The following is a 24,587-nucleotide window of genomic DNA, read 5'->3' as shown; positions in this document are numbered from 1 at the left end:
AGCCTTCAGAAGGTCAGAAAATGTCACAAAGTAGAAAAGGCGAATATGTGGCCCTATAGCTAAGGCACCTGCTTCCATTATCACTTAAAGACTACCGAGGAGGCCAGCCACCCTCCGCCAGAGACACAGCACCTATGCCTGCTCTTCTGGACACCCCACAGGCTGAGGTGGCTGGAGGACAGGCTGCTCCAGCTGGTCACCATCTGCCAGCTCCAGCAGCTCCCCTCGGGTGGCTACTCTTCTATGGAGGATGGACCTCTAATTGGTGCTGGAATAGTGGTACACGCGTGAGCAGACAAAAAAATCTCAACCCTGGTTTTGATAAATTGAAGACACTTGTGCCATTTCTTCCCTATAGCAGGAAACCCAGCGAAGTTGATATCCTTCAAGGTGCAAGCGAATACACACAAGTTCTCAGGGATGTTTTCAGAGGAGCCAAAAGAGGAGACACAAAATCCACAACACCACAACTATACAGCAACAAGCCTGCTGAACTATATATATCCTTGGCTAGAAATCTATCGAGAAACGTCACCCAGCATGCCAGCTGTATTGTAGGCTCAAGAGTGAGGAGAAAAGGCCCAGGGCAGATGGTGGCAGTGGTGAATCAGTATACACTTGTCACCAGAGCATGATGTCTATGACTGGAGTTATCTCCCCAACTGGGAGTCTGGAGAGATTCCTAAAAGTAGAAGTCCTAAGTCACAGGCTCCCCCAACTATGAAAAGTGAAAAGGCCAGCCCAGGGCTACCTTCTAGAGACAAATATATGCAGTCTCGAAAAGTAAAAAAAAAAAAAAAAAAAAAAGACTACCAAAGAGTCCAGACCCAGGCCCCTTTTCCCTTGAAGGCTTCTGAGCATGAGGGCCTGGAATGAGTAGCTGTTGTGGGCTTCAGATGTAACTCAAAAGCAGGCAATTACAATGCTGCCACCATACAATGGAATAAGAGAAACATGACAATTGTTTGCAGATGCTTTAGGCAGAATTTAAAAATTTGTATGCATCTGAATTTCAGCTTCCTGTAATAGTAATTTGTTGTTGACGAATCATCCTCCTCAGAGAAAGAGAACTAGATGAAAATAGGGTACAAAACACAAAAATGAATTTGAAAGCACTGGAGAACTACAAAGATAGTCAAGAAATGAGAGACAAAGAACTTAGAAGAGAACCAAAGAGAAGTAGTAGGCAGGACAGATCCCACGTTACCTGTGAAAAAATCTGAAGCAAAAGCAAGCAGCAAAGGCAAGTAGATGAGGTGAAAGCAGAGAAGCTGAGGAGCTAAGCAAAGCTTTAATCCCTCTTCCACTACTGGGGAAACAACACAGGAACTCAGGAAACGCCAAGGAGAAGGACCCTGCTAAATCACCAAGATTCCAGTTAGGACCTAATAACGGAGCAAGCGTGACCTGCAGTAAGCCAGCCCACCGAACACCAACAACACTCAAATGAGATGAATTCCTGATTAGATTATGGGGAGCTGACCAACCCCCTTTTTTTTTTTTTTAAGAAAAAAAATTTTTTAAGGTTTTATTTACTTGACAGAGAGAGATATCACAAGTAGGCGGAGAGACAGGGAGAGAGAAAGAGGAGGAAGCAGGCTCCCTGCTGAGCAGAGAGCCCGATATGGGGCTCGATCCCAGAAATCAGGACCTAAGCCAAAGGCAGGGGCTTTAACCTACTGAGCCCACCCAGGCGCCCCTGGGGAGCTTATCCTTACTGTGACTGCCTGCCAAGGACAAAAGCAAATCCACCCCAAAGAAGAAAAAATACCATCCAGACAGACCATCAAATTATTCATCCACTCCCTATAATTTCCAGCATTCAAGGAAACTTACCAAAGGATTGAAAACCGAAACAAAAAGAGAAACAACAAAACAGAACTCCCAGGAGATTCAGATATTGGAGTTATCAAGCACAATCTTTAAAAAGCTGTGATGGACTTACACTTTAAAAAAAGAGTGACACAGACTGGATTTACCCTCCCACATAAAACAACTAAAAACCAAACAAATATATGAAAAACAGAGTTTCAGACATTACACAACAGGCAGCACGGGACAATAATCATTGACAGATGGGAAACAATGTGAGCCTTTGAGGATGTTCTGCCTGGACACTTTCCTTAGAGTAGTGCAGGGGGATGGAACCCGGTGGAGTCTGGCAGTCTTTGCGAATTGAGATGAAGCTGGCAGTCCAGAGATGCCAAGGTGGCTAGAGTTCACAGGGCTTAGTGCCGAAGAGGAGAGAGAGGGACACACATAAAACACCCTAAAGATCTAAGGACCCTCCTGAGTCTTGAGCTGAGGAGTGATATGCAAATGCATGTGAAGAAAACCCGAGGCCAGAGACGAGGGAGTGAGGACAAACTGAAAAGGCCAAAGGGAGCAATCCTTAGGATCATACATTCCACCAGATGGAAAATTTCATAACTCGGAAAATTTAGAGAGGTGTTACTTAAAAGCAAACCTTGAGAGCATCTAACTTAACTGCACCCCAGAACAAAGCTTAGGAGTATTTACAGGAGTATAAAAACATCCAGCACCCCAAAAAGTAAAATTCACAATGCAATGTGTCTAATAAAAAATTACCAGGCATGCAAAAAGAGAGAAAAAGAAAAATGGGTAGGGAGAGTGGAAAAAATCAAAGCAACCCAGAAATGAAAAAGATAAAGCAATTTAAAGTTATTGTAACTGTATTACATACCCTCAAAAAGGTAGAGGCAAAATGTTAAGGGGGGGGGGGTGGACAGAACAAATTAAACAGAGGATTAGTGTGCTGTGGGACAACTTCAAGATACAAGTAACTCCATTCCAAAAAAGGTAGGTACAGGATGGGAGAACATAAAAAATTATTTGAAGAGTGACCTAAACTTTTTCAAATTTCATGAAAACTATAAACCTACAGATTCAAGAGTTTCAATAAAACATAAGCACAAGAAGGAAAAAAAAAAAAGAAAAGACACCAAGGTACATCATAATCACATTGCTTAAAACTAGTAATAAAGAGAAAGTCTTAAAGCAGCTACAGAAAAAGGACATACATAAAAGAAACTACAATAAGAACAGCAGAAAATTTCTCATCAAAAACAATGCAAGCAACAAGATGGTAGAGCAGGATCTTTTAAAGTACTAAAAGATGAAAACTATCAACCTAGAACTCTCCACCCAGAAAAAATATCTCGCAAAAAAATAAGGCAAAGTAAAAGACTTTTCAAACACGAAACCCAAATTTAACAAATCATCAACAGACCTCCATTACAGGAAATATTAAGGAAAAGTCCTTCAATTGGAAGGAAAAGGATAACAGAAAGTTGCCTATAGATAAAGGAAGGAAGAACACTGAAAACAGTGAGTATGTGGGTAAATAAAAACAACTTTTCCTAATACTTCACCCTTTAAAGGAGAAATAAATACAGTGTGAGATTTATAACATGTATGAGGAAACTATATGACAGCAATGGCACAAAGAGAAGAAAAAAAAAAACAGAAGTAAATTGTTGTTAAGACTCTTACACCAAATACAAACTAATATAATAGTCTTGATACAGTTTACTTTATAAACCCTAAAGGAACAATTATTAAACAAAGAATTATAGTTTATTAGTCAACAAAGGAGATAAAACCCACTTTTACCAAAAATACCTAGTTAATCCAAAAGGGGAAAAAAGGAGAGAAAGGCAACAAAAAACAGATAGGAAGAGAGAAAATAAATCACATGACAACATATTGAAATCCAACTACCAGAACTAAAAAGACAGAAACCAACTAGTATCCACTGGAAGCACCCACCTGAGAACCTCACTGCAACCAGGAGGAGTTTAGTGCAACTCAATTGTGAGTGCAGTGTCCACAGTAAGTCTGAATGCAGTCTGGACCCCAGGAACGCCACAAACTAACCAGCCAAAGCCCCTGAGATAAAAAATCTCCAAAAACAGAATTAAAATTTAGTGAGAAAGGCTTAAGAGAAATGAAGGGGGAAAAAAGGTCCGGGTAAAAATGAGAGAAGGGAACAGAATGAGAAAGTTTCACTTCAAAAACCAGAAGATGGAGCTCTGAAGTTAGAAAAACAATCCTGAATTACACCTTCAGGAACTTCAGATAAACAAAGTTTAAATAAAAATGAACATGAAAAGCTGTATGCTCAAATCCCGTAAGTTATTAAGTATTTTTTAAAGGTTACCAAAATAGGGGCACCTGGGTGACTCAGTTAAGTGTCTGACTCTTGGTTTCGGCTCAGGTCATGATCTCAGGGCCATGAGATCCAACCCCATGCTCAGTGGGGAGTCTGCTTAAGATTCTCTCTCTGCCCCTACCCTCCATTTGTGTGCTCTTTCTTTCTTTCTAAAAAATAGATAAATCTTAAAAAAAAAAAAAAAAAAAGTTACAGGAATAACTTCCTATGGACAAGGAGAATATACCACAAACATACCCCAAAAACTATTACTTACAATTTCAAACTGAGCTAAAAATTTCGCATTAAGAACATGATAAAAGCAATAAAAGAACATAAATAAGAATTAGAAAAATTCAGTAAGGGAAAACTAAACTACCAAGAACTTAATAATGAGTAAGTACAAAAAGAAAATGCTTTTAGAAAAGACATTTTTAAAAATTACAAATACATGAAGAACTATAGATTCAAAATCAATTTTCTTATATACCAGCAATGAATAATTGGAATTTGACACTAAAAACAATACCACCAGCACCCCCACGATGAAACATTTAGTATAACTCTAACAAACTATGTACATGATCTGTATGAGAAAAACTAAAACTCTGATGAAAGAAATCAAAGAATTATTAAATGGACAGATATTATTCCATGTTCATGGATAGGAAGACTCAATATTATTAAGATGTCAGCTCTTCCTAAATTGACCTAAAGATTCAATGCAATCTCAACCAAATGTCCAGCAAGTTATTTTATGGATATTGACATGCAGAGGCAAAAGACCACAGAATAGCCAACACAAAACTGAAGGAGAAGAAGAAAGCTGGAGAACTGATGTTAGCTGCCTTCAAGACTTACTATAAAGCTACATTAAACAAGACACTGTAGTATTGGCAAAAGAACAGACAAAGAGATCAATAGAACAGAACAGAGAGCCCAGATCTTTAGGCAGTCAACTGATCAAAGGCAATACAACAGAGAAACTCTTTTCCAACAGATGGTGCTGGAATAACTGGACATCCAAAAGGAAAAAAATATAGAGAGAGAGATATCTTACACTCGTCATAAAAATTAACTCAAAATGGATCACAGACCGAAATGTAAAACACAAAACCATAAAAATCCTAAAAGATACCACAGAAGGCAATCTATGATTTAGGTTTGCAATGACTTCTTAGACATAACAACAAAAGCACAATCCATGAAGAAAGAATAAACTGGACTTCATTAGAATTAAGTTCTGCTCTGTGAAAGACACTGTCAAGAGAATGAGAAGACAGGGGTGCCTAGGTGGCTCAGTCAGTTAAACGGCTGTCTTCTGCCCAGGTCATGATCCCAGGGTCCTGGGATGGAGCCCCACATAGGGCTCCTTGCTCAGCAGGAGCCTGCTTCCTCTCCCTCTGCCTGCTCTTCCCCTGCTTGTATTCTCTCTCTCTCTCTCTCTCTCTCTCTCTGTCAAATAAATAAATAAAAATCTTAAAAAGAGAGAGAGAGAGAATAAAAATGAGAAGCCAGGCCACTGGGAGAAAACACTTGCAAAGACCTATCTGGTGAAGGACTGTCATCCAAAATATACAAAGAACTCCTAAAACTCAACAATAAGAAAACAATCCAATTTAAAAATGGCCAAAAGACGTGAAAATCTCACCAAAGTAAATATGCAGATAATATAATACATAAGCATATGAAAAGGTGCTCTTAATCATATGAATCAGGGAAATGAAAATTAAAAGAACAATGAGATTCCACTACATGTACCATTTAGAATGGTCAAAATCCTGAACACTGACAACATCAAATGCTGGAAAGGATGTGGAGCAACACGAAGTCTCATGCGCTGCTAGTGGAAATGCAAAATGATACAGACATTTTGGAAGAGTTTAGCAGTTTCTTACAAAACTAAACATATTCTTACCATATGATCCAGCAATCGCACTCCCAAGCATTTACCCAAAGGAAATGAAAACTTACATCCACAAAAAAACCTGCACATGGATGTTTATAGCAGTTTTATTCATAACTGCCAAAATTTGGAAGCAACAAAGATGTCCTTCGGTAGATGTGATGAATGGATAAATAAACTGCAGTACATCCTGACAATGGAATATTATTTAGCGCTAAAAAGAAATGAACTATCAAGCCATGAAAAGACATGGAAGAACTTAAATGCACATTACCAAGTGAAAGAAGTCAAAGTTTAAGGCTACATACTATATGATTCCAACCATGTGACATTCTGGAAAAGGCAACTATGGAGACTGTAAAAAGATCACTGGTTGCCAGGGGTTCAGGGAGAGAGGAGGAGGATGAAATGGCAGAGCACAGAGGACTTTTAGGGCAGTGAAAATATTATGATTTATAATGGGTAGATACATGTCATTATGTATTTATCTAGACCCATAAAATGTACAATATTTATAGAGTGAACCAAGAGTGATAGTGTCAGTCAATGCAGGTTCATCGATCGTAACAAATGCACCATTCTGGTAGAGGATGTTAATAGCGGGTGAGTCATGCACAATACTGTGTCACATTTGCTGTGAAGCTAAAATAGCCCTAAAAAATAAAGTTTCTTTTAGAGGTGCCTGGCTGGCTCAGTCAGTTAAGCATCTGACTCTTGACCTTGGCTCAGATCATAATGCAAGGGTCCTGGGACAGAGCCCCACGTCTGGCTCCAGGCTTAGCAGGGAATCTGCTTTTCCTTCTCCCTCTCCCTCTGCCTCTCCCCCCAACTTGTGCTCTCTCTCTAATAAGTAGTATCTTAAAAAAGGAAAAAGGTGCATGGGGAAGTTTTTTGGGAGTGATGAAACTCATAACTGTGGTGGTGGTGGTTACACAACTGTGTGTATTTATAAAAGAACTGTACAACTAATAAAGTGTGAGTTCTACTACATTTTATTTTTATTTTCCTGTAAATTATACCTTAATTTTTTTAAGCTTTAAAATGATTCAAGAGACAAATATGCAAATTCAGAAAATAAATCTCTGAAAAACACGAAGGAATCAGAATACTAAAAGTTATTATCCAAACTGTCCTAAAATTAAAAGAAAAAAATTTCAAACTACACATGTACACGTTTTTCTTATCATACCGTACCTGAGAATATCAAGGTAGAACAAAACCAACATCAAGATATATTCCACTAAAATTACTGATTTTAAAAAAATCCTTCGGGCATCTAGGCAAAAAGAGCAACTAACTAATAGGTGAAAGAAAATCAGACTGTCATCAAAGCCTATCACAAAACTGAAGCAACATATTCAAGATATTTCAAGAAAGAACGCAAGCCACCGATTTTACTTACAGCCAAACTAACATTCAAATATAAAGGACACATGATCAACAAGAAACTTAGAGAATATGCTCCTAGGAGCCCTTCCTAAGAAACACCTAGAGAATAAGATTCCAGGAAACTAAAATGATTAGAAATAAATAAACTAGTGGGAGGCACTGAATATATACTTACTTAGAAAATGAAGTCCAAATAGGATTGTATGCAGGTTAAATGGGAAGGCTGATAGTACATAATGATTACATACTCTCACAATATGGAGTACAACTATTTAATGGGAGTAGGATGGGGAATGGAAATAATATTCCAAGCAGTTCTACCTGCTTTCAGTACTCATATTAGTGGCAGTATTTTTAGTACTGTTATTCTGAGAGTGCAATGTAATATGGGATAAACCAAATAACTAATTACAGGATATTCAAATTCCATCATCCCATGTCCCTGAGAACTAGGACACTGAGTATTAAAGGAGATACACATGTAATTATAGAAAAGGTCAACTAAAAATCCCTATTCTTCTAAATCTGAATTAAAAGTATCAGTATATTTTTATAAGATTTTTAATTATAAATATACAAATGTGTTTTATATATTTAAAAATATTTTATATTAAACATGTATTTATTATCACATAAATATATATCCTTCCATCATAAATATGTATGACTCCCTCTCTCTCTCTCTCTCTCTCTCTCTCTCTCTATATATATATATATATATATAATGAAAAGATATAGTATGTATAGTCCTATTTCCTAGTTCTGTCCCATGGAAAGACCTAGAAACAATGACCAACCCAACAGCAACAAGCATCCCTAGCAACAGAGATTCTGGTCTTGAAATATCATTTCCAAATTTAAAAAAAAAAATTTTCTTAGAAAAAATTACATATTCCAGGTTTGAGGCAGGAAATACACAGATTAGTCAAGAGAATATTGCTATATCACACAGCAAGTCAACTACCAAAGACAAATTAGGGTTGTATCAAAAACCGAGAAATCATTTAAGAAGCTCTCCCATTAATCAACAACAGGAAAATGTAAGCATCACAGTAATTACAATTCATGACGTACACCTGAAACCCAAATTACGTAGATACAGCAGTTAATAATGACACTTTAAAAAACCTAGTCACCCTCAAAGGGTGATAGTTTATATTGAAAACTAGTAAATAAAGTGAAAGAAACGAACTTTCTTTTCTGCCTTTCCTACATAAACTGTACGCTGGAAAATCAATCAGTAAGGAAAAACATCTCTTTATAGATGTACCTCACTTAATGGAAAAAAAAAAAAAAAAAGAATTAGAGTATCACTATTTTGCAACCCTGAAGGAACTAATGGCTCTAGCACTGAAACATCAGTGGAAAAGAAGACCTTCAGACTTTGTGTACTGTCTGAAGAAAAAGCACAGCACCACGCCGAGCCCTGCACAGGAGTTACATATGAGCCTGATCAAGCCTCTGCATCCAAATACCCATTTGTAGGGGATGAAAAACATGCTGAACTGCACGAGTCTCAGTAAGCAAAACAGAGACTGTGGGGAAACAAGTCAAACCACCCCAGTTCAACAGAGAAGGGGAAGCTGTAAATTAAGACAGACTAAATAAAAACAGGGGGTAGGGGACTAAACTATAATCCTTAGATATACATAATTGGTATTAAAGCTCACTGGAAGGGGCTCTGGGTGGATGAAAAAATTCTAATTCTTTACCTGGACAGTGGTTTTACAAGGCTTTTGGCCTTATACTCATTCAGTAATAGATTTGTCTATGCAGTTTTATGTGTTTCATGTTACAATTTTTTAAAAAAAGCTATCTTTAAAAAAGTAAATGATCAGTAGTCATTTGACTTATCTGGTTACCTCTAAAGGGCAAAAGGAACTCACCACCCATTCTCCCTGGAACCAGAGGAGTGCATGAGGTAACTGTGGGTCTAGGACTCGATGACCTCAGATCCCTAGAACTCTGCATCACGGAAATCTTAAGAAACTGGTGCTAAAGCATTTACATGAATGACTTTGCATGAACTGAAGTCAGTCTTAACAATTTCTACACTTAGGAGCTTATGTATTAAAGACTGGCTAAGACAGTAAAGTCATCTCCCTGATAGTGGCTTTATTACAAGGCCATGTTCCACAGACCTATTTCAACCAAGAGTTTATCCTCCAGGATACTAACACGATACTTCCTTCCTATCTCGTACACAGATTTCTTCCCAAAGCTCAGAGTAAGCAGAAAACAGTGATTCAAATTTGCCAAGGGGTTCCCAACACGAGGGAGAGGGAGGAAGAGTAGAGGAGAATCCCCTTAACCTCAGAGATATAATCTTACTGAGTACTTTCTAAACTTATCCTGACATTGTAAGAAAAAGGAAACTTCCCTACAAGCAAAGGACATATAATTTAAAAACTTCTAATATAGTCTAAAAAAAAAAAGAAAAATACAATTAAATACCAATCCTTAAGAAATTAAAAGGGGAAAGCAGGAAATGGGTGACTGCCTAAAGCTTTAAAGGAAACTGGTAAATCAGAGAGTGTTATTTCCTTTTGGGCTACCCTGACCCAGAAAGTCAAATCTGACAAGAGGAGAAAAAAGAAAAATTTCACTCTACCACACCTACTCTACGAAACTGAAGTCAAATTAATTACCACCAGCACTCTAAAAACCTCGAGAGAGGGAACCAGGAGAGACTAATGTGGGTACCCAGGGAGAGTGTTCAGGTTTACCAGAGAGTGAAGAGGTCAATCAGAAATTTGGAGCTGACAAAGGAAGAATATTACTATCATTACTGCCTTTTGTGCTTCCTGTAAATACTTTCCTAACTAGACTGGCAGTTATTTTTTGTCTATTAGTGATTCATACTGGTATACTCTGTTCTCACTCCCTGATATTCATAAGCTCCAGAATAACAGGAACTATGCTTTTTTTTCCCATCTATTGATCTTCCATATACCAAGTACAGCACCTTGCAAAATGTATTTCACATAGCATATGCTCAGTATATTCGCTGCATTAAATTAAAAAAAAAAATCCACGGCAGTCAGGAAAAAGAAGAGAAAACTTGTTCTTCATTATTTCAAAAGGCTAAAATCAAGACAGACTGGAAGAAAAGTATGGAGAGGCCTATCAGGCCAACATTCACACAAAACCTCTTTAGCACTAGTTGCCTTGAGAGATAACAATTCCCGTCACCATCTCTGAAGTATTAAAAAAGAGGCTGCATGCCCACTCGTAGGGACTATGGGGATATCTCTGGAGTTCATCTATTTCTCTATGTCTAGACTGCATTGAGGTAGAAGGGAACTTTGAGATCTGCTTTAAATTCTTTAAGATTTTGTGTTTCTGAATAAGGCCATTCTTGCAGACTCAGACTGAAAAACAAATGGAGAAAATAAGGAGAAACAAATCTATCACAGAACCTATACTAGGACAGGCATTTCCCACCCCACTGGAAATTTGTTGATAATACAAAAGCTCGACCCTACCTGACCAGAGAATTACGTATCAGAACAAACCTCTGCACACTAGGTATTTCATATGTGTTATTCTCATCTCATCCTTGTTATTACTCCCATTTTATAAAAGGACACAGATACTTAAAGAATAAGCAATGAATGGGTTTCGAACTTGACTGAAACTATGCTCCTGCCACTGAACCTTCCCACCTCTAAGATAAATTAGCACTGGCAAAATACAGCATTGCCTCTTTTGTGTACTGGCATTTGAGAACTTAATTTTCTACCATATTTTGATTTCCATACCATAAATTTATGCATGCAGGTCTTACCACTTATTTCAAGCTCTGCCCAATGTGATTTCTTTCCATTTGCTGCTTCCTCAGAGGACATAATTGTGTACATCCTCCTAGGGTCAGGGGGCTCGTATTTTTCTTTGGGCATGCCTGTTGAATTAAAAAAATCCAATCAGTATTCTGAAGAACCAAATAACTGAAAACAATGACATCTTTTTAAATGTAAACACACCCGTATTATGATCTCTAAATACCACTTCCCAACAAAAAGAACTAGGGACTTTTTGGAGAAATGGTCCAGGATGGACCTAGTTCAGGTTCAGGATCAAAAAAATACAAAACAGGGCTGGATGCTAACAAAGATGCTGTGGCCATAAAGCAGCAGAAAGTCTGAAGAAGCAACCAGTAGCCGCAGGTCAGACAACATGAACATAAAAGTATGACTCTGAGTCATTATAAACTACATGAATGCAAAACTTTAATAAATAAATAAATAAACCTCAGGCACCTATAAAAGTGGGAGAAGGGAAAGAATCAAGCATTTATCCTATACTTCTGGTCAAAACTAGATAAGGGAATGTTCTTAACAGAATTCTAGCTAATAAAGACAGAAAGAGTCACATAATTAGAAAATCACTATTTCACAGCCCCTAGTGGGGGAAAAAAAAATGGATCTAGGCAACAATCACCAATGATTAATAAAAGCATTAGGTGAAAAAAAATCCAATAGATAAATTATTAAATGGATATATAGGTTATGAGACCTCAACCCAATGACCAATTTCATCATTAGGAAAACTAGATCTATATGCCAATATTACTATGCCCTGGTCCCCTCATCAAAACATATTAAAAATAAGAAATTAAATGTGAATCATATCAAGCCCTTCTACTTCTGGTACCAGCTGAACAAAATAAAGGAGACAGAGGACTATGTTAAAAATAACACAAGAGGGGCGCCTGGGTGGCTCAATGGGTTGGGCCTCTGCCTTCTGGCTCAGGTCATGGTCTCAGGTTCCTAGGATCGAGCCTCCCATCAGTTCTCTGCTCGGCAGGGAGCCTGCTTCCCCTCTTCTCTCTGCCTGCCTCTCTACCTACTTGTGATCTCTGTCTGTCAAATAAATAAATAAAATCTTTAAAAAAAATTTTTTTTTAAACTTAACTCTACAGAAATACTGCCGGCCAGATGCAGAATACGGGAAGTTACAGATGAGAAAGACCCAATTTCTTCAACAAATACATGACATGAAAATAAGACAGGAGGAAATTGACATGGATCACACAATTTACAAGGCACAGCAATCAAATGTGCTACATACACCTGTTTGGGTATATTTGGAAAAACCAAGTGTAAAAATCATTTCTGAGAATCAGACAATTTGAAGTACTAAACATAAGTTGATACTGAAGGACTATCGTTCATTTCACTTGCAGTTATTTCCTTAATCTTTATGTTATCAATACCTTCCAAAATATTTAGGTGAAATGAAATCTCACACCCTTTGCATATTACCCCGAACTCCTTGACTGAGTCTCACTTCACCTTATTCACTTGGATGAGCCCAAACCCACTTTAGACAACTCTCCACCTTTTCCGGATACTACTCAGCTAAATATAGCTGGAGAAAAACTTACCACCATGTGAACCTAAAGTGAGCCAGTCAGCAATCATTTACCTCAAATGGATTACTTATGCTGCCAGGAAATTACACTTGAATTCTCCTAGTCCCTGCTACATGACTTCTCTCTTCAAACCTCTAACACTTACTCCTCCATTGTCTCTTTCTTACTTCTATTTTCTCACTGAAACAGAAAACATAAGAGCCCTTTCTATGATCTCCCACCTCCACCCATCTACACTCTCTTTTAGTAGGACAAAGTGCCTGCCCTCTGAACACTCAATCCCACCCTATCATCTTGCCTATTCAAGGACATTACTTGGCAATTCTCTCCTACATCACTTTTTCCCTCTACACTAGATCTTTACCTTCAGTATATATATACACATGGTTTTATTTCCTCTACTTAAAAGTCCTGACCTCATTTTGCCCTCCAGCCTTTTTTCTCATTCTCTTCACCAAAAAAATTATCCCTAGGAGTTGTATATGCACTCTCTCTTCCAGTCCTCTTTTCCCAGTTAGAGTCATTCAAGTCAGTATGAACTTTTAACGTTCTACCAAAAACTGCTAAGAAAAAAACCAGTGACCTCACACTGTTATATCCAACGCTCGTTTCTCAGACCTCTTTTTGCTTGCCCTATGATCAGCGTTTAATGTAAATGATCACTCCGTGTAGACACACTTATTCATTTGGCTTTCAGTGTACCTTTTGTCTTGGTTTTCTTCTTATCTCACTAGATTTAGTCTTTTGCTAGCTCTTCCTGCAGAATCAGAATTAATTCCATTTTACCAACAGAAACCTGAAGCCCAAAAAGGTTTAAGCAATTTAACCATCATCATAAGGCTGAGAAGTAACGGAGTCTGGCTTTGTGTCCAATTAAAAGTTAAAGCTACTTTTTTTTTTTTAAAGATTTTATTTATTTATCTGACAGAGAGAGACAGCAAGAGATGGAACACAAGAAGGGGAGCAGTGCAGGGAGAGGGAGAAGCAGGCTTTCTCCCCCGAGCAGGGAGCCCAATGTGGGGCTCGATCCCAGGACACTGGGATTATAACCTGAGCCGAAGGCAGACACTTAACAACTGAGCCACCCAGGTGCCCCTAAAGCTACTTTCTAAGTGAAATAAGCCAATCACAAGAAGACAATTATTGTATGATTTCATTTACATGAGGTACTAAAGTAGTCAAACTCAGAGACAGAAAGTAGAATGGCAATTGCCAGGGGCTGGGGAAGGAAGTTACTGAATGTGTGCAGAGTTTCAGTTTACAAAAGAAGAATTATGAAGATGGATGATGGTTAATGGTTACCCAACATTATGAATGTATATAATACTACTGAATGCTAAACTTAAAAATGGTTAAAACAGTAAATTTTACATGTATTTGCTACAATAAAAAAAGACTGGAAAAAAGTCAAAGCAACTTTCACTGTTATGCTGCCTCCCTAACAAAGGGAAATAGAGCTATTTTTGAAACAGAAATTGGCTCTGGGTAATCAAAATACAGAAGGAGGTAAATAATCCTTTAAAAGCTGCTTGAAAAAACATAAATGGTGAGACTAATCATCTGCACAAGAAACAGCACATCTATTTTTTTGTTTTGTTAAGTGCTATTGATAAAACAAACTATTCTCTTACATGTTAACTTCTTGAGAACAGAATACAATGACTAAAGTTTTTAGACTGATGGTAAAAAAATACCTAACACAGAGAGCTACAGGGTCAGAAACTGTTCCTATTCTAGAGGACTATCTGGCAAAGCAAGTGCCCTTTTTGAATGAAATGAATATTCCAAGAATAACCTAGAAAATATAAAATGTCGTGTCAGACTACCAGAGCTCGATGAGAACAGCCCATCATCCAAATGCCATTATTTGAACTGGATTCTACCTTTAAAAAAAAAAAAAAAAAAAACTCTGATCGTCACTGACTTTCCCCAGTAAAATTTAACAATGGTAAGAAACTGGCTCTGTCCAGCTGAGGTTAGTATTTTGGACTATTATTATTAATTATTTGACTTCTTTGTGGAAATTGAGAAGTCTGATTTATCAACCTCATATGAGCTTAGTTAGTTTGAATCAAGGTCCAGAGATGGATCACACGTCAGAGAATGGATAAAAGTGTTACTGAGCTAAGAAATCTGAAAACCTGAGGCACCTGGGTTGCTCAGTTTAGGTTAAGCATCTGCCTTCAGATCAGGTCATGATCCTAGGGTCCTGGGATTGAGCCCCATGTTGCTCTCCTCTGCAGGGAGTCTTCTCACCCCTTATTTCTCTCAAATAAATTTTTAAAAAAATAAAATAAAAAGAAAGAAAAAGAAATCTGAAAACTAGGCTCAGGACCTGGGGTCATTCCATCAGAGTCATAATTTTGCCTAGGTAGCCAACCACTCCACTTTCTGGTTTTTGTAATGTGAGACGGGTAATCTTAAAATTTAAGAGAGGGCTCATTAAACTGGAAAGCAGCAAGGAGATCATCTTTATTTCCAAATCCCTGAGAGTGAGGATTTGAAAGTGGGGGGAAGGGAGAGTATGACAGAATGAAAGAAATGGTAGCACATAAATTGTCCAACACTATAGTGTACACCTGAAATTAATGTAACACTATGTATCAACTATAGTCAAATTTTCTAAAAAGGTAGGAAATTGGGCAAACTGTTTTCAGGAGCAGCAAGAGGAGCACATCTGCCCACTGAGCAACACCCTTCCCCTATTTTGGGAGGAGTGTGGCAAAACACAGTGCTGGTAGAGAAAAGGGTGTAAGAATGCATACAATTTAGGATGTTTCCCAAGACTTTGAAATCAACAGGCGGATCTCTCCTCTAAATAATCTGCAGTGACATACCGTATTTTTATCTTAGACTAAAAGGTTTCCAAAACAGACTTGAAAACTGTCAAGGATTACAACAGACTTTTAAAAACAGCTATGCCAGAGTCAGCAGGTATGTAGCACCTGACTAGTCAATCCCCTTTTCCTCCACTCCAGGCCCAGGTGTCACTACTGATCCTGGCAGCATAAAGTCCATCCCCACTCCAGATCTCAGAGAAACAGTTTTTCATTAACTTAGGAGAATTATTTACCTTAAAGAAACACAGAATACTATTTACCAACTCAGAAAGATAGGCTTTCATAATTAAATATTTTAAGAAATGGCTTAAAAAAAAAAACAACTATAACCATCGTGGGAAAGCTAGTGTTGCAAAGCAGAGTTACAAACCATAACACAACTAGTAAGACTATCCTGGAGCATCTAAATTAAGAGTATCCTAACTGCATACCATAAACAGAAAAACTGCCATTCGGATAGGGAAAAAAATTTTAGGAATCCAAATATTCTCTACCCTATAATTCCAGAAATGCCGTGCGCATGTGTGCGCAAGTGTGTGAGAGTGTATGTGTGTGTGTGTATGCGTGTGCAGGTGCAGTGAGGGGGTTGGGACAAGAATCACAGGGAAGGTTTTTATAAAAACCCATAGGGAGGGATTTATCAGAATCTAAGAGAGAAAAGAAGATAAGAACAACTACAGCAGACTAGAATGAATATATTCACAAAGGTCCTTGCAAAAAGTTATACTCCACCCCATACCCCCAAATAGAATCATAGTTCCCTAATTACACGTCTGGCTAAGAGTGAAAAGAAAATAGCTGATGGAGACAGGGATATAAGGAAAGGGATAGGAGCCTCTGGGCTATTTTTCTGCCAGGAATCAAATTTACACTCAATCAAAATCAGAGACAATCAAATATCTGAATGCTCCCCATGGGAAAAAAATATGTAATTACAAAAACAACCACTAACTGGGGGCTGAAATCCACTAATCATAACAACTCATAGGCAAAAGGTGTGCCAAGAGCCTGCCTCTCCCCCATCTATACCTAACCTTCAAAATCAATCTAATGGGAAACCAACAGAAGTGCCCAAGAACCCACCCATGCCCTACCTAAATAAAAAGCAAGTCAACATAGAGTGGTCGAACACAATTGTAACACACACAGCACAATGATTCTACAAAATCACTACAAAAGAAAGAAAAAGAAAGACTACAGAAATAAAAAATATTCCACAGGGGCGCCTAGGTGGCTCAGTGGGTTAAGCCTCTGCCTTAAGCTCAGGTCATGATCCCAGAATCCATGGGATGGAGCCCACATCAGGCTCGCTGCTCAGCAGGGAGCCTGCTTCTCCCCCCTCTCTCTACCTGCCTCTCTGCCTACTTGTGATCTTTGTCAAATAAATAAATAAAATCTTTTAAAAAAAGAAAAGAAAAATATTCCACAAAAAATTATTTCTTGTGCTTAAAGAAGTTAAAGAGAATATAACACTGATAAACAAGAACTATAAATAAAGAAGTCAACTGTGGGACACACAAAGTGAGATAAAAAGTAAGAGTGTAGACCTAGCAGGGGAAGAAGTATTTGAATACTAGAATCTCTAAAACAAGACTGGACTAAAAAAGGAGTCACAGAATACATAAACACAATTCCTACTAAAACAAAAGGCAAACATTGGCAAAAATTAAACGGACTTTTTTTTAATGGAGAAACAAAAGAAATGATAACGTAATATCTAAGAGAGTAATTACCTATGCTGTAACTCAGTAAACGTACCCTTTGGTATTTACCAAAGAAAAAGAAAAATGTATTTCCAAAAAATACATTTATATAATGTGCATAATAGTTTTATTCATAGTTGCCCAAAACTGAAAACAACCAAAATGCCCATCAACAATGAAAAGATAATCAAACTGTGATATAGCCATACAAATACTACTCAATAATAAAAAAAAAGAATGAACTACTGATACATACACATATATATATGACTCTCAAACATTACACTGAATGAAAAAGACCCAAAAGATTCCGTTTACATGAATTTGCAATGATAACAGTGGCTACCCTTCTGCTCACTGATAAAGTATTCAGTATCTTAAATGAGGGTGATTTATATTAGCATATATATATATATATATATATATATATATATATTTATCAAAACCCAAAATGTACATTTAAGGTCTATACATTTCACTTTATATGAATTTTACCTTAAACTAAAAAACATTCTGTACTCAAACACTTGGTCAAGTATGAAAACAAACAGAAGGACACGCAATTACTAACAAAGCATACAACCATATACCTTTCTGAATTACTCATTACAGCATTGTTTATGACAAAAAGAACAAATAACTTAAGTGAGCATTAATAAGAATGATGGTTAAATGAGTTACTGTGCAGCCATACTACGGAAAATCAAGCAGCTGTGAAAAGAATGATGTTAACTATTGGTATTATACTGGATTATTCACTTCATAGTTTAGGATTAAGCAAATAAGTACTTAGGTTAAAGATGTTAGGAGCCAAGATTTTCAGGGTAAGAAAACATTTATAAATCAAAGAAATTAAGCAAAAACAACATCATAGTTGACTTAAGAATATCAATATAAACTAATGATTTTATTTTTTAAGATATTTATCTATCTATCTATCTGAGAAACAGTCCACACAAATTGGGGAGGGGGAAGGGAGAGGGATAAGCACACTCTAAGCTCAGAGCAGGATTTGATCTCGGAACCAAGATCATGACCCTCTGGGCTCGATCTTGGAACCAAGATCATGACTAAGCTGAAATCAAGAGCCAGACATTTAACCAACTGTGCTACCCAGGCGCCCCTACACTCATGATTTTAAATTTGTTTTTAACTACATAGTGAAATGCTCTAGAAGTAATGTTATCTCTGGAATAACAGCACCCCTAATCCTCAGTTTTGAGAACGCAAAGTTCTTTGTAAAATGGCCAACTACAAGTTTGGGGCAAAAAAGGTATAAAATGTGTAAAGCCTGAGACATCCTTGAGTGCCAAAACCCTAAGCCAACATGACACAGGAGCCAGTTAAAAGGGGTCCTCCAGGGGCGCCTGGGTAGCTCAGTGGGTTAAGCCGCTGCCTTCGGCTCAGGTCATGATCTCAGGGTCCTGGGATCGAGTCCCGCATCGGGCTCTCTGCTCAGCGGGGAGCCTGCTTCCCTCTCTCTCTCTCTCTGCCTGCCTCTCCGTCTACTTGTGATCTCTCTCTGTCAAATAAATAAATAAAATCTTTAAAAAAAAAAAAAAGGGGGGGTCCTCCACTGGCCAAAGCTGTGACGATTGGAGCTAAAAGAATAATAACAAAATGAAACGGAATCAAAAATCTATGGAAAAATGATCACTATCAGTGCTACAGAAAACAGAGTTGGCAGTGCTGTAAAGGGGGGATTGGTAGCAGGAAGAAACTACTGCAGTAACCAAGGCATGAAGAAAGCAAGAGGAGAGAAGTGAGGAAAGGGAAGGCCACGGGTGCACATTAGCCACCATCTGGGGCAGCTTTTAAACTAAGAAAACTGGTAACTAAAGAGAAAGATTTAAGTGTTTACCTTTTCACCAGGTACCACCTTTCAGAATTGACCAAAGAGCCCCAGTTGAATAGTCTTACTTTACAAGAATGACAGCTAATAAATGAAGAATGAAACAAATAAAAAAAGGCAACTTCATTTTGTAATTCCTTCTTTAGGCAAGGATTATAAACTGTGTTTAAACCATTAGATGAATCATTGGCAGTGGTGCAATGCTAAGGTAACACCATCATCCAAGTTGTTTTCTGATCATAAGGCAGAAAACGTTCAACAGAGAAATAAAAGGTTACCTTCTTCATCAATCTTCGCCAACACTAATGGGGGGAGAACCAGATACTGACTTTGTCTCTCAATAGGACAATATGATGGAACATGAAGTACACATCAATGTTTACCTTGACTAAGAAATAGAGGAAAAGAGGAAATGACCAGATGACAGCAAAGAAGCCATCAGCCAAATGAGAACACAGGACTTGACTGCAGGGTAACGGGTCTGCTGCCTTCAACAACCTGCTGTCAAGACTATTTTATTTTAGATTTGAGAAGAATTAAGGGATAGAACCAGATGCAATCAATGGTTCCTACAGAGGATCCACAAATCAGCCATAAAAGACACTCTGTGGACAGCTGGAGAAACATTTAATACCTAGTTCATATTCAAAATATTGGTGAATAAATATGAGATCATGTTATTTTGGCCATATGCAAAAATGTTTGTTAAAAGGCACTCTGGAGTTAAACATTTTATTTTAATTATATTGGCCAAATTTTCTTCAAGGAAATGGGAGTTACAGCCAGTCTCAACTGACAAAATGCTAAACTTAACATCTCTCTTTTCCTTTTTACATTTCCTCTTCCATTCTTTGTGTTTTGCTTCTTTTTCAAACATGGAGAAGAAAAAAAGGAGAGGGACAGAGGAAAGGAAAAGGGAAAACCAGGGAGAAATAAACTCACGTGCAAAAAGACCCTGTGACGTAACTGATCAGGCACCAATTAGGGCTACAAGTTAAAGCATACAGCTGACCTCCGAACAACACAGCTGAAAATCCACATGTAACTTCTGACTCCCCAAACGACCAGTAGGCTACTGTCAACCTCAAGCCTTACCGATAACATACACTTTTGATTACATATTCTGTATGTTGTATGTAGTATATACGGCATTCTTACAATAAAGTAAGCTAGACAAAAGAAAATGTTAACAGTATCATTAGGAAGAGAAAATACAGTACAGTAGTGTACTGTAAAAATTCCACACAAATGGACCCATGCAGTTCAAAGCCATATTGCTCAAGAGTCCATTACATTTGAAAAGGCAGTGACACTAACCTCGGTGCCAATCTCTTCCAATCTAATTTTTCACTAAATTCAATTGCTTTTCACCTCTTCAGGATTAAGTGTTTTCTCCATTTTCACTGCTACTGAGTTCATTTAGACCCTCCTCATTTCTCAGCTTCAAGGATTAAACAATCTCCTCTACATCCACTTTTCAGATAGATGCCTGCTCCTATCACTGTCCTGCTTAAAACCCAAGATGACCCATCTGCCTATCTGCCTAAAGTCCAAACGTCAAAATCCCTACAATCACCTCACACAGTCTGCACCTCGCAGCATCTCGTGTAAGCTCTACCACATTACACTAATGAACTGAACTAAACATTCTTTCTTTCATGACCTAGAATCATGTTTTCTTAAAAGAGAAATCTAAAAGCAGCTCAGTATATCTGAACCATGCTTCCTTAGGGAGCTCTCTTCACGGAAATCATTCATTCAACAAATAGTCACTCATGTGCCAAGTACTCTGCCAGGTGCTAGGAATAAAAATAAGAAACACATGATCATGGAACTTAATCTACTGGGGGAGCAAAAAAAGTTTCACAACCATGTAATCACACTACAACCCTTTCTTATTTCTACAGACATCACTCTAAGTTAGGACTTTGCCTTTCCTCAACTAATATAATGGACTCTTATAACTGGCATTCATGCTTTTAAGATTACAACTAACTTACATATCACTATCAAATTATTCTTCCTAAAGTTGAGTTCTCATTACACTGGAAAATCCAGGAAAAAGAACTATTCTTTGTAAAGACCTGGAAGATCATCCAGAATGATTTCTGGTCCTATACCATCTTTAAAACTATGATTCTATGTCATCCCCTATCCCATCACTGCTTCAACTCTGCTGCTAAGACAACATTCAAACGTCTCACTTTAGAATTCAAAATATTCTACCTTTCCAGACTTTACTTCAATACTTTTTTTTTTAAAGATTTTATTTATATATTTGACAGAGAGAGAGAGATCACAAGCAGGTGGAGAGGCAGGCAGAGAGAGAGGAAGGGAAGCAGGCTCCCCGCCAAGCAGAGAGCTCGATGTGGGGCTGGATCCCAGGACCCTGGGATCATGATATGAGCCGAACGCAGAGGCTTAACCCACTGAGCCACCCAGGTGCCCCCAATACTTTTCTTTTGATACAACTGGCAGACAACTGCCATCCTTCAAATATGCTCCACTATCTTCTTTCCATTCCCCGATTATTACAAAAACACCACACCACTACATGAATGCCACTTGAAAAACAAAATAAAACAACAACAACAACTAAAAAGCCTCCCTCTTTGAACACAATCCAAACAATAATTTATTCACAGGTACATTAAAAAATTGTGCATAACAACAAATACTAAATTAACCTGGATTTTGTTCCTACCAAGATGTGTAAGACATTTAAAATGTAAATGTCATATAAACAGAATAATTTGATACTTTAAAAAATGAAAACACTGAAATTTTAAGTTGATGGTAATTATGGCTGAGATGGCAGGCCTAAATTACTGTAAATTACTTACTTACCTTCTGTTTTTTCCAGGTGTGTTAGTTGAAAAACACATGAAAAACACGTGTCTGTAAATAAAACCAGCTAGCCCCCTTGGACTTCATTCTTAAGCCTTCTTTAGAGTCTCAACTCAGTTAAGGCACTGCTACATCGCATTCTAAACCCCAACCATCCTCTCAATGTGATCACAATTTGTTTTCTTTTTCTCTCCAGGTTTCCTTCACGACTGATGGGCCAATTAAAAGTTTACACAAATGATAAACTTCATTCAGAAGCTATCCTTAGTGGTAAAACTATCACCAGGTCTGTGACCAGTTCCCTGTGGCAGGCAAACCAAACATAAAAAAACAACGTAAAAGCAATGTAAATCCTAACTGTGGATCTGTAGAGTCAAGGGCTAATCTTCTATATAGCCAACGATATTACCACAGGTATCTTACAACTCATGATAATCTCTCAAAAAGGTTATTTGAATTGCACAGGAGAGACAGAATAAAAGCTAGTAAAAAACACACAAACAAAAAAAAAAAAAACAAAAAACAAAAAACAAACACAAAACCCAAGGTACGAAAAAGACCCTACTAAAAAGTGACACTGTCATTTGGTTTTCTAACCTTCCTTCCGCTATGATCCCCACCCATTTTCCAAGCCAGAAATAGGGGTACTATCCTTAACTCTTTCCCATGCAACCCCAGCCTTCACATCCCGTCCGCAGTTCCAGCCCACTTTAACTTCCTAAATCTTCCTCTCGCCCACTGTGCCTCCATTCCTGGGCTCTTCCCCGAGATATGAGCTAATCCAACAGCCTCAGATCCACGTTCTTCCGCTGCCCTCTAACTCAAATGCAGCCTAGACACTATCCAGAATGACCACCTAAAAATATAAGTACATACCTCAAGGTCCTAAAACCACATCTCCTTCATCCTTGTACCCATGGACTAATACTGCACCTGACATAAAGGAGGCTCAAAGATGAGTTGAGCTAAACAGAGGAGACCCAGGCTCATTTACAAAACAAAGATTTTTGACCTGACTCCTGCGTGCCTCTCCAGTCTTAGCCAATCAACTCTCACTTACTTCTCCCAACACTCCACGCCTTAGCATGTGCTATGGCTCCTGCCTGAAATGCCATTCTCCCCGCCCTCCAGATACCTCAGGGACTCTAGTCATCCTCAAATGCCAAATCAGATATCCAACTTCAAAAAGGTCCTTCTTCCCTATCCCTCCCAAACACAGGAGCTTATCATGCCCTGCTTTGAGCTATTCCGACCCTTGAAGATATTTCTATAATAGTAAGTTTAACTCCCCCTTTTTGTTTTTTTAACGTCTCACTCACCTACTCTAATATAGCTCCTTGGCTTTGTATTTTAAATAGTTTTTTAATCTCTTCAGAGCCTGAAAAATGTTAAGTAATTGGTGAATAATTGTAAAAATTCAAGGAGAGAAGCTGTGATAGTTTAAAAATTAAAAAAGAAGAAACATTTTGTAAAAGACAAGTGTACTAACAGAAGCAGTGCCAATTTTACCACCACCAAGAAAAACTAATATCTAGGCTTCTAATCTTGAAGGCAAAATCTAGAAAAAACAGACAGAAAGGACCAAAAACTGAGAATACTGGTTCTAGGACAGCCTGGGATAAGACTCAAGGGGACAGCCTTAAAGACTTAAATTGTATAAACATAACCTCAGTGACACACTCTAACAAAATAAGGGCAAACCCTGAACGGATGGGGGTAATGGCAAAACTTCCACGTGCCTATCTGCCACAAGGCACTAGGCAGAAACAACCAACAGTATTTGCACACCCACCACGTGTCAGGCCTATCTGGCCCTTTCATGTACATTATCTCATTTAACCCTCAGGACTCCTGTAATAAGTAAACACTATTATTCTCCTTACAAACACAGGGAATGTCCAGAGAATGAGTAACTTGCCTGAGGTCACAGAGATACTAGTGGCACAACTATGATTTTAACCCAAGTTTGATCCACAGATCTGTGCTCTCAACCACTATGCAGTTATTTACCTGTATCCTCCTCAATTTAATTCTCAAAGCAACCCATGAGATCTAGATGCTATCCTCATTTTATTTTAGGTGAAGACACAGGGTTTAAATAATCTGCCCAAGATCACACACGCTTTGTAAGTAGTAGCACTGAGGTTTGAATCTCAGACAATCCAGGCACAAAGCTCCTTACACAAGCCTAGAATTATGTCACTGACAAAGCCAAGATCTCATGCTCCTTCTCAAATATTGTATTGCTGAGACCATGAGCCCTCCAGTTTCCTTTACAGACGTCTCATCTTCCTGGGCTATTCCAGACCTGCTTTCCCTACTCCCAAACTCTGCCTAATAGTCTAAGAGAGCAGAGCTCAAACACTATCACCTCAGAATGCTTACACACTCTTAAAAATTCATAAGTACCTCAAAGAGCTTTTATTTATGTGGATTACACCTGTCAACATTTGCCATTCTAGAAATTAGGAGAAAATTTAAAGTATGTATTAACTCGTTAAATAT

At 38.0% G+C, this 24,587-nt stretch overlaps 1 protein-coding gene and 1 pseudogene across 3 annotated transcripts in view; one reads left to right on the top strand and one right to left on the bottom strand.

The window, feature by feature from the left end:
- LOC111158932 (CCR4-NOT transcription complex subunit 6) overlaps nucleotides 1-24,587 on the bottom strand; it is a 67,821-nt gene that overhangs the window by 33,426 nt on the left and 9,808 nt on the right. For all 3 annotated transcript variants that reach the window (XM_022521273.1, XM_022521274.1, XM_022521272.1), the window contains one exon: nucleotides 11,254-11,367. In XM_022521273.1, coding sequence (XP_022376981.1) covers nucleotides 11,254-11,365 — 112 coding nt within the window. In that variant the 5' untranslated portion in view covers nucleotides 11,366-11,367. Of the gene's footprint in view, nucleotides 1-11,253; nucleotides 11,368-24,587 lie in introns of those variants that run through there.
- LOC111158933 lies at nucleotides 135-724 on the top strand (annotated as a pseudogene).

Source organism: Enhydra lutris, unplaced genomic scaffold, assembly GCF_002288905.1.
Source record: "Enhydra lutris kenyoni isolate GAN:26980312 unplaced genomic scaffold, ASM228890v2 scaffoldscaffold64, whole genome shotgun sequence".
NCBI lineage: Eukaryota > Metazoa > Chordata > Mammalia > Carnivora > Mustelidae > Enhydra > Enhydra lutris.
Note: the sequence above shows the minus strand (reverse complement) of the source record. Positions and strands in the feature narration are given on the sequence as shown.